This window comes from Tenebrio molitor, chromosome 1 (genome assembly GCF_963966145.1).
Source record: "Tenebrio molitor chromosome 1, icTenMoli1.1, whole genome shotgun sequence".
In the NCBI taxonomy this organism is placed as follows: Eukaryota; Metazoa; Arthropoda; class Insecta; order Coleoptera; family Tenebrionidae; genus Tenebrio; species Tenebrio molitor.
In genome coordinates, this window is record NC_091046.1 from 31,466,438 (window position 1) to 31,478,272 (window position 11,835).

At 31.8% G+C, this 11,835-nt stretch overlaps 1 protein-coding gene across 1 annotated transcript; it reads right to left on the minus strand.

Annotated features, from left to right (window-relative positions):
- Positions 1 to 438: 438 nt before the first annotated feature.
- On the minus strand, positions 439 to 10,729 carry LOC138136692 (lipase maturation factor 2-like). The gene is made up of 10 exons (XM_069055973.1): positions 10,434 to 10,729; positions 10,054 to 10,237; positions 9,694 to 9,795; positions 2,342 to 2,538; positions 2,103 to 2,281; positions 1,813 to 2,050; positions 1,558 to 1,763; positions 1,263 to 1,503; positions 995 to 1,211; positions 439 to 941 (listed from the first exon to the last, which is right to left on the minus strand). The coding sequence occupies exons 1-10, from the start codon at positions 10,525 to 10,527 to the stop codon at positions 686 to 688; spliced, it is 1,914 nt and encodes a 637-aa protein (XP_068912074.1). The 5' UTR covers positions 10,528 to 10,729; the 3' UTR covers positions 439 to 685.
- Between the last annotated feature and the right edge of the window lie 1,106 nt (positions 10,730 to 11,835).

An 11,835-nucleotide genomic window follows, 5' to 3' on the forward strand; every position in this document is an offset into this window, starting at 1 on the left:
GGGTATAAGTTTTACCATGCAATTCCCTATGGCAACAGTTAAAAAAAATGCACTGTATGAAAGACCCATGTAAGTTTATAACGGGTGACTATTAAAATTTTCACCTAGGGTTGGCTATGGATCATTCTTTGCTTTCCGTTGCACCTTAGACACTGACAAGTTTGACATTTCAAAACTATGATTCAATTGTCCTGACTGACATTTGTCGTTCGTTCTTGTGTGTGTCTAAAGTAACAGAAAAAATAAAAACTCGTTCAAAGCCAACTCCAAGTGAAAATTTTAATAGCCACCCGTTATTAGTCTTTTTCTGTCTGAAATAAAGCTTTTCAGGTATAGAATTTATTTCATCGTTCTTCGCATATCATGAAAAATGTATTAAGATCTAAGATATAGTAACAATTATATGATGCATTAATAAAAATATGTAAAAAAACATGATAGCAAATAATTGTTATATTTTCACTCACTAACAAAGACATTACATTTATTTATCAACTCCACACGAGACAAATAATAATAGTAACAAGGGTTGTTGTAGACGTGTGATATATTTCTATCTACAATAAGAAAAGTGAATGTATATGAACATAAATTAATTTGTGCAAGTATAAAAATAAAAGTTAAATCAGGTTCTCTTTCACAATATCTAATAAAATAGTACAAAATTATGACTACAGTTCAGTTCTTATTTTTTTGCATAAGTAGTAATAATGGCACACCCAGCAGTAAAAACTGACCATAGAAGTAAAGTAGCTTCCAACTGTCCTGTAATATACCTTATTCCGTCCAAAATTTGTTTCCAAACTGGATTAACATTATGTCTCGTGGGAGTGGGTAGCAAATTTCTAGCTTTTAAATAATCCACTAAGGCGGGTGAGTCTTTCGTATACGCTGGGAAATATTCTCCGACTCTTTGACGAACCCACCACGAAGGCTGAGACCTAATTTAAGATATATATTTTTAAATGATAATAAAAATGTAATAAACACCAACCTTTGACTCCATGAGGAATACGTATACTTATATAGAGCAGCTCGGATATATTTTGGTGGTTTTTGAGAAAATGGAGAATGATGCTTGTCTAGGAGTACAAGAACTTCTGGTCGTCCTGTCAGCAACCTATGCGCAAAAGAGAGAATCCAAGGTTGCTTTTCGTACGAACTATAGGCCGCCCAAAACATTTGCCAGTCTAATCTTGGAGAATATGGTGCTGAAAAAATCATTTTACTACAATGCCACCCTACACCCACTGGTTTAGTACCAACAAATGGTAAAGAATGATTCACATTGCCGGGTTTGTATAAGAAATTATATTCGAGCCAAGGACCCTCGACATTTTCAGAACCTTCGAGAATAATTTCAGGACGTCCGTCCACCCCAACCATTTTGTTAAAAAGTCCATATTGATTGACAGCATGAAGTTTATGAAGTCGATTGTAAACAGTACGAACACTTGGGTGGACAGTGGAATTGGACGTCGAGTGTAAAGATGCAAGAGGTACCTACAAACAAAATGATGTTACTAAAACAGACGATGATATATAAGAACAACTTACCGTGCTGGCACAAAATAATAACAAAGCGATTGCCGAATAGAGGATGGTTGATATAATCGTAAACAATTTCGATCCAGACCCCTGAACATCAAACAACGAAATAGAGAGCGCACGTAATATGCTCACTCCTAAAGAAAGCAATCCCAAATAAATAGTAATAGTAAGCCCTTGTTTTAGAACAAATTCAAACTGATCTTTTGAAAAATCTAAAAACCATAAATTAGTTTCGATACGAGTCTAATTTAAAAAAATTACCAAGATTGGATTCAATTATAGTGCCATTGAGTTTTAAAGAATACAATTTAACTACAGCTAAGAACACTACTCCATAAATGAGAATATTAACAATTTTTTCGATAAATGTCCACTTTGTGAACGGTTTTCTTCGACCGTAGAAAAACTGGTCATCCAATAGTGACAAAAGAAGAGTTACCATTAAAAGATTTGTAAAATTATAATTTCCAGTAAGAACTACGGATATCTGGAGAAAAATCTACAAAAAATACAACTATTATTTACAACGTATAATAATTTACAAAACTTACTTGTATAATAAAACTAGTTATGCGAACTGCTCTAATGGGAACAAAAAACAGGAATGGTAAACCAATCTCGCAAACGTTTGCGATTACGGCAAACAATTTTAAGTACCACACAGGAATGTGATGGAAATACCATGACAATGGACTTGGCAAGGGTAACGATTCGAAGTAGTAACTAAAGGCTGTAATTCATAACTTTCAATTAAATATGATCTTTAATTAACAAGAAGTTGTACACGTACCAGATAAATTCCACCATTTAGGACAACCACTGATAAATTTCAGTAAACCGCAGGTTAATAAGAATCTAAACAATAACCAACGAACCAGCCAAAAGCTGATGGAATCACTTGGTGAACCTTTAGAACCTTTTCTTCTACCCGGTAACAATGGAGCCACTAGTAGAGCGAGGAATCCAGCCTCCAGTAAAAACTCATCACTAAAAATTCATCGTGAATATACTTCACCTAATTTTTAATATAAACTGAAACTAATATAAAGTTTGTGACAAAGGAATTATTGTTATGTGGTTATTTTTATTTTCAATTTTTAATTCAAATTATTATTTGTAATTACATACTTTAATTTGAGTTATTAATTTTTTACACATATTTAGAGTACATAATTCAGAAAGTTTCGTATGGCCTTTATTAAGTCACTTACAGCAAATTTATTATTGAAAAACACCCGTGTTACTTCTAAGTAAGTTATCATTATCAACAATGAAATACAAAGGTATATGTATTCAAATACGTTGAAAAATCTCAAATATCAACAGAAGCTTCATCGAGAAAGACTTATTGACATTTTCTTAAAATCGTCATGTATTCTAAAGCTAAAAACACCCAATATGTATTTAAAACCTGATGAAAAGAATAAATATTTCATTTATTCATATCTTATACAATAATTCATATTTTTCTACAATTTGGGTTTGGGTTGATACTTGAGACTTTCATGAGACGATGTCTGGTTTTTTCTTCTTATGAAGAATACTTTGTATTAGTCAAAATGAGACCTGAGAGTGCTGTTGTATCGATTTTTTGTCCAGTTACCACAAACAAAGTATTGCTATCCATTTTCGAAACTAAAACCTGACCTGCGAGGGAAAATTTGGACTTTTGTTTTCAAGATATTGAAATGTAAATCGAGTGATATGAATAATAACCGGAGATTATACATAATACCAAACAAGATTAGTTATTATAATTAATATCTTGCAATTTATTAAATTTACCAGCTATTATTCATAATCTCCAGTGCCCATTGCTAAATTTAATAAACGATGGCAAACTGATTCTAGGAATGAATGGAGACACTCTAAAAGTACGCATTCCAAACGTTGATAGAGCTAGAATTGATCCGAGAAATTGTTTGGCTGTCATAATAGCTGTGCAAGACGATCAATTTACAATTTTATGAATTGAGAACCAAACACAGAAAATTATCCCAGTTCTACTTGTATTCAAAAAACGAATTTACTATTTGCGAAGAAAAAATATTTAGCTAAAATTAAGCCGAGTAAACCGGGCTTACTATAATAAATAAATGAATATTTTAATAGTAACCATGGAAAGAGGAAACAGACTTATACAGCTTTGACGATTGTTTCAAATTCGGACTATGTATGAAAATCAGACATTTTAGTGGGCAATACTATTGTGATTTAGCATAATAAATTTATTGTACAGTTAATTTCAAAATTACTAATTATTAATTTTTCTTTATACCATACTGTTATTAGGATTTATCAGTACTCAATGCTTGATTGATATAACACATATAACAGTCTAGGCCGTTATTCAAAATTATCAGACCGAGGCCGTTATTTTTGCTGCCGTTACTACGGTTACGGCACAAATGACAACTAAATTTAATTTTTGAAGTAAAGAGAAATGTCAGGCTTACAAATAAATCATCGTTAAATGTTAACTATTATTGGTATAAAGAAAACTATAAAACAACATACGGCCGATATGGATATAACAGACTCGGTTGATTATAAAATCTCGGCTCCGCCTCGATTTTACAATATCTCAACCTTGTCTGTTACATAATTCTACAGTGTGAAATGCACTTACATTTTTTTGTCAATGATCAAAGTCAATTTTGACAAATAAAATGCCTAATCTAACCGAAAATGCGAAAGTGCTCATTCTTTCCAAATTAGAAGAAGGGTGGTCGATCCGGAGGGTAGCCCAGGACTATAACATCGCGAAGAGCACTGTGCAGAGGATAAAATAGACGATATTATGGTGTTCTAAAATATCAGCGACATTTTATGTTGTGAAACTTACTAACCTATATAAAAAATATGACGCTCAAATTTCAAAATGCCATCTTTACATGCGGAAAAAACTGTAATAAATCGACTTCTTGATTTTTGAGGTGTACTCGATAATTTTGAAATTAACTGTAGGTTATATGTAATTGAATTGAACTAAATCAATTAAGGAATTGACAACAAGACGAATATTTAATAACGAAACGTCATATAACAGGACCTGACGCCAATTTAACAAAAAATATCTTGGCCTGCTGCGTGTTTAAAACAATCGTCAATGGCTAATACGTTAGCGAAAAAACATTGTCCTATTTCTTTCTGTCCGCCACTGTATGTAATTCGATTTTTTAAAAATCATCAGACAATTTTAAAACTGCATTTTTTCATATCTGTCCCTCCGCCACCCGGCGGCACGGTAATTTTGCCGGAGTACTATTGGGAGCATGGAATTTCGGGCAGCAATTTAAATGTCATTTAAAAAAACCCAATGTAGTCTAAGCTTTATTGTCATAAATGTCATAATTAATTTTGACTGGACTTCAAAATAAACTGTCACAAATATTATGCACAATTATTTTACATTTTGGCTATTGATTTCCAAAATTTAATAAAACACTGTTCAGTTTTTGGAAAATCACATCAAAGCACCTGCAACTTTTCAGGATTGATGAATGCAATTTGTGAAAATTATATGTGACAATAGTGGATATTAAAATGAGGTTATTAATACGTCTAGCACCTAAAGCCTTATTCACATTTTATATCAGTCAAATTTCAAGTCTGCCCGAAATTACGTGCTCGCAATAGTAGTACATACACTATTACGGATATTACTATCAAGTAATAGTGTAGTGCTTATCAACATAATTACCGGCGTCTCGCCTCCGCATTTTGACTTTGTTGTGTATTATGTTCTGTGTCAATGTTAAGGAATTTCCTCACGATATGACATGAGTATAATAATATACCTTTTTGAATTTCAACTACCAATGTGTTCCCTAAATCCAGAATTTTTAAATTTTTAAAAAGAGATTTCGAAACTATTCCCGTTGCTGAAATTATAAATGGTAAAATAGAATTTTCTTCTAAACTCCAAAGATTTCTCATAGCAACGGAGAGCTCTAAATATTTATTAATTTTTGTGTTATATGTCTGTGTTATATTATGGGAATTTGGAACAGCTACCTATATCTAAAAGATATGCTTGCTTTTGTTGTTTATTTAAAATAATAATGTCTGGTCTGTTATGCTGGATGTGAATGTCAGTTAAATTTTTGCTGTTTGTTTTTGCACTATGACGTCACTGACATTTTTTTAAACGGCACGCACTATTTTTGCCGTCATATTTGGGCGATCGAAAAATGAGGAAATAGTAATTAACATTATAAGTCCGGGAACTCATAAAGTCTGTTTTTTAATCAAAGAACCACGACCTGTTGATTTAGGTTTGCAAATATAAAATTTTACTAAATTTAGGGAATTTAATGATATCTATTGGCTATTTCTGCCAACGCCTGTCATTTTTAATGTCCTTGAAAGTACGCAAACTCGCAGCTAAAATTTGAACGTGTTATTAAAAATGTCTCGCAAAGTATGAAGACATTTATAAAACTGTCAAATTGGTTGTTGTTAGTTGTTATTAACTTTATTAAATTGCTGCGCTACTAATATCTCTAATAACCTCAATTTTTATATGATGAGATTTTTCACTCTAGCTCAAAAGTGTACACTGTTGTCAGCTCTATTTTGGGTGTAAATTGCAGTGTTGTGGTTCTTAGATTAAAAAATAGACTATAGTTTACAGTACGAGGTAGACGTTTAAGGACGAGGCGACGAAGGAGCCGAGTCTTGAAACTCGAAACGAGTACTGTAAAAAGAGTTCACGGACGAATGTCGTTAGGTAAAGTCTGTCTCAATTCTAAATTTCCACCAACACTGCATAATACGTTGGAAATACAACCGGCAACACTGTTTGGTGAAAAATGCGTCAGATTGTATTTGTTAGGTTATCTGTCAATTTCCGTTTTTACAACTCAAAATTTTAGAATAAAGGCAAAGAACGAAAACTTTTTCTAAAATGCAGTAAGTAAGTAGGTAGAAAATGAAATTCTAACAGCAAAATAAAATTATCAACTAATTTTAAATTTTAATGTTTTCGAATCATGTTTATAAAATAATTATATTGCCAACTTTGGTTATACGAATCCCCAATTTAGAAATATTTTTATTTTGCCAACATAATTCAACAGGTGGTGGAAATTTAGAATTGAGACAAACTATATGTATTTTATTTCATCCTGCCTCAAATTTCGTTTGAAAGAAACATTGAAATTAATTTCAAAATAATTCAACAAAAGCTCCAAATCTAGTCACACTTTTGGAACATGATTAGCAACGGCTGTTTGGCAATTGTTTATTTTGTTGAAATAATTTGGTGCGTCAAAATGACTTGTACAGCAAATCCTCCAGAAATTGTAAGAAAATCTGCAGAAGCCTGTGCCGACTTAATATTTTTTAGATTTGGTTTAAATGGTTGTATTGTTTTATTTGCGAACTAACGTTTTTAGTCTGAGAAAGTAAGTAGGTACATCTTCTTTGTGGCCGAATAAATACAAATTGTTAATTTGTATTTAGATGTAGTTTTGAATAAAACATTTCTTAAACCTGAATAATTGTTATTGCGATTGTTACTTTTTTGTTTCCAATAGCAACACTTAACCGGCGTCCGGCCGTTTTTTGCGTTTTCCCGGATTCAAACTGATGACGTAAAGTATTGAAATTTGACACAGGATGAAATAATAGTATATTAAAGAACGAGTTTTATAAGGGTTGATTTGGCGCACGAGTTCCAGGTGTAGAAAACGACCCGTAGGGGAGTTTTGTATGGAACAAGTGCGCCAATGCCCTTATAAAACAAGTTTTTTATGTTATTTTTTAGAATTTGCACCCTTGTTTTAATTTTTAAATAAAAAAATTAAATTTTCAAATTCTAGGGAATTTTGTATTAATTGGTAATTCAAGGTAACGGATGCAACTACATCTGCAACATATGTTAAAAAGTAGAGTTTGAACATTAATATTGGATTTTTTTTGGTGTAAATGACAATAATACACTGAAATATTGATAAAAATTTTCTTAGAGATCTATTAAACTACGAGTGCTTTAAGAGATACCCATAAACGACTCCAAATTGAATACAACAATAGACCTATTAGAGACGCAGATTCTAAAAAATGTATTCTAGACTACACTCGCACTATACAGTGACGATTTTATTTCGCTGAACATCAACACTGTTCAATTAAAAAAAAAAAAAATGTCAATGCATACTCACAAGCAATTACAACATATCCAAACAACCTCTGATAAAACAATTGCCATTAATGTCGTTAAAGTCTTAAAGATTTTATAATCGTTTGGCATATTGCTTGGAACAAGAGGTGGACACTTTGAACATTTGTTAAAATTATTTCATTAAAAGATTCTGTTTCAACTTGTTATTTGGACGTCATAAAACTAAAATTTCAGTTCCCTCAAAATAATCAAATAAAAGTTGCAAGTTTGTTTGGTTACGTAGCCACATGTTTGCGCCGTGACAATTTCACACGAACATTCAAAAACTGAACATGGAAACCCATGTTCAGCGAAATAAAATCCTGTATATGTGGGTCTGTATAAAAAAACACTGCTCTTATACATTTTGAATGATCAGTATTTAACGATATTTAATTTTTGTGGTAAGAGGTCATACATAGTTACATTTGTTTGTTTATAACGACGGTTTATACATACATACAGGATGTTAGTAAATGGTTGGGAATAACTTTCGGGGTGAATTCCTTATGAAAAATGTAGCTTAAAACCTAAATAAAGTTTTTCGATAAAATGAGTAGGTAGTTTTCTAAAAAAAAAAAAAACAAAAAAAAATGTACTCTGGCATATCCGTATTTTTTTTTAAATACTGCGAAGTAATGGTTTAAAGAAAAAAATTAATGTTGAAACTTTAATTAAAAAAAATAAATTCAAAACTAATGTGATTTTAGGCACACAAATGAACTACATACATAATTAGAGAAATTCTCCAACACTGGACTACATTTTCTTTTTTTGAGAAAACTACTCATTTTTACGAAAAACTTTATTTAGGTTTTAAGCCACATTTTTCGTAAGGAATTCACCCTGAAATTTATTCCCAACCATTTACTAACACCCTGTACATCGTGCGATCCATTGAATTTGTCATTAGTTGGCGCTGGAACTGAAGCCGTAGGTTTTTTGAATCGATACACTTATTTGTGTATAAATTAATGTTACAAAATGCTATCAGTGGAGTCAAACGAAGGGCCTGTTTGTGCTTAGAACAAAATGGTTAACACTTTCAGCATCTGTTGTAACATTGTTTAATAAAATAAACATTATCATTGTAATTTTTTCTTAATCCCTCGAATCCTGAATTCGCCATTTTCTGTTTTACAATTGTCATTAAATGTGACGTTTGCCGCGATAGTTCAAAATTAGACATGCGTTGACAGTTCCAGCGCCAACTTTAATTACAAGTGCAATGGATCGCACGATAGTTGATTTCATATAAATGTTGATCAAGTGAGCTGTGCATGTGTAAAAGCACCTTTAATTTAGTTACATTACAAAAGTCACATTTATGACAGATCCATTATAGGTTATCTCCAATAAATCTTTACTTGGTGAAAATACAGGGTTATTCTAAATGATTGTAGTCGAAGTACTGGCCTTTACTGAATATAACCCAACTTTTGACTCGATAATTCCATTTCCCTGCTTTTTTGATGTCACAAGAAAAACTTCAAAGTGATTTTTAATAGGAATTGTCATAATTTTTTAAAGAAATGTCTAAAAAATGGTGGCCAACATTCCGTGTCTGTAATAGTACTTCATTTTGGGTTAGCTGAAATAGTAGATTATACACAGAGGGAGTGAAGTGTATGATTCTGGCCCGAGGTGCAGTTTGTAGCCCGAGGGTTCTACAAATCTACAAAGCACTGAGGGTAAAAATCATTCATTCCCGAGCTGCAAATACTATTTTTTGCACGACCCAACGAATTTGATTGGAAAAAGCCGAACATTTGTAAATTATTTTTATAAGGTGCTTTGGGATACTACCTCGGAGATATAAATTTGTGACCAATATAATACATTTAAAAAAGCATTATTTTGGCTGTCATGACGAGTGTAAAAACTAATAATAACAAATATGCATTCATTTTTAGATACCTACTGAAAATAATTCTGCCTCTAAGCAATAATGTTAAAATTTAAAATTCTGTACTTACTAATTATTGCTAACAAATACTTGGCCCACTTGATAAAGAGAGAAATATAAAGACCACAGGCCTGCAAACAGTGGAATTGTACAGAACTTTTGTGAAATAAATCTGAAAAAGAATAATAACAAATCAGTAAAAAATTAACAGTTATTCTCTAGTAAATAAGTATCAGGATCATTACTAAATCTAAAAATAAGTTTATTATCAACATTATAAATGCACGTCCTCCTAAATTTAATGTGAAAATTCATGTAACCCTGAATTACACATTGAAAATGTTGATCATAGCCTCATATATGATACCATTAAATGAAATGAGAATTTTTAATTGCATACACATATAACAAATCATAATAAAACTTTTACCCTGTAAAAGCCAGAAAACTCCCAAGCAACGCCAAAACGTCCATAGCATAATTGACGTCCAAACCTAAGTAAGGGGCAAGCCACAGAAGTGTAGGTTGATAATGTACTTTTGCTGATAAAGTTTTGTGTTTGCTGTTTTCAAGTAAAGACTTTGCAGGTAAAATTCCATGATCACCATATAAACCTGAAAAAGAAATATGTAGATGGTATGATATAAAAAATTACTGGTTTATGTTTTGTCCATTTTATAACTGTAAAATAAAAATAAACTTCCTAGTTATGAGGTAACGATTTATGGCAAATTGGAAAACTCTGACAAATAATTACTGATGCGAGCAAAATGTAAGACAATAAGAAATTAACCATGCATAACAACTCACCGGGAATTTGGATGTAAAAGGATATAAATGCAAAGAGATACACTATGCAAAATGCTCTCAAAAAGAGATTTCTGGTATACCGAAATGATATCATTATCGTAAATTAAGTTAGGTGGATTGTAAAAATTCTTAACACGCTCAAGATCAACATGTACATAAAAATAAATACGCTAAATACACTATTACTTATGTGGTTATTGTATGGTCGAAGCGATTTACCGTTGCACGGTGTTATTGAAGAGACTGACTGATTAAAGCAAAGCGACGACGCGAACGCGACAGACGGACAGACCAACGCGAGTCAACACAAACGCCCAGCAAAAGATGCAACAAAGAGCGCAGATACACTTTTTAATGAGTGTAACGAAGGAAGTTGTTGGCGGCTGGAGCAGGTATGATCGAATCGCAATTACAGTTATTTTTTTTGATGATCAAAATATTAATAATGATGATCATATATATTTTATATTACCATATTACGGTGTAAATTTACATCGGAATAACGTTAAAAACGGTTAAGCATTTTAATTTAAATCAAGAATTCAAGAGTGTACTTACACAAATTTTACATATTTAATCGTAGAAAAAATGTAGGTAAGTGTAAAATTACTCATTAAGATCAGATGTTACAGGATATTAAAATGATTAAAGGCACAGTGCCGATAGAAATAAATTAAAGACGTAGATATAAAATTTACATATATTTTTTTTTTTATAGAAGCTGCTTTTGCGATGCAGAATCGTAGATGACATCACAGTTCACGCAAAAAAGTTTCTGACTGTATACTTGGTTGCTGACTATTGTAATTTTTAATAAATCAAAAATTTCGGGCAGTTTTGTCAATGTCATAACATAAACTCTATTTTTCATTAATCAACGATTTTTGCGATTTTGACGTTTTGATGATATTTTGATGTACGTATAAACAACCTCGAACATGCATTGTTTGCACTTACTAACACTGCAGCAGGGTTTTCTATATTTTATAGCTCCATAACTGCCCAATTACGAATTCACTTTTTCAAAAGCCGACCTTTTTGGTTATAATTCGCATGTCATATTTTTCAAAGGTAACTAGGTTTTCTTAGCAACCGTGATTTTTACGTAAAATTTAATGCGAATGTGGAAAATTGTGGAAAAGTGAATAGAAAGTGTTGAAAAATTTAAAAATCGCCTACCCTGAGGACAAAAAAAGGATGAATGTATTTTATAAGATCTCATCTTTATCGAAAAAGATGAAATTGGGTTTGATTTGGCTTTAATTTGAAATTTTGTCACAAAAAAAAAGTTTGCGGTCAACGAAAAATTTTTGTAATCAACTCGTTTGTTAATGGGCGATTAATAATCTAAACTATTAAAGGCACTCACTCTCTACACTCGTTCGGGCTTTAAACAGTTTCG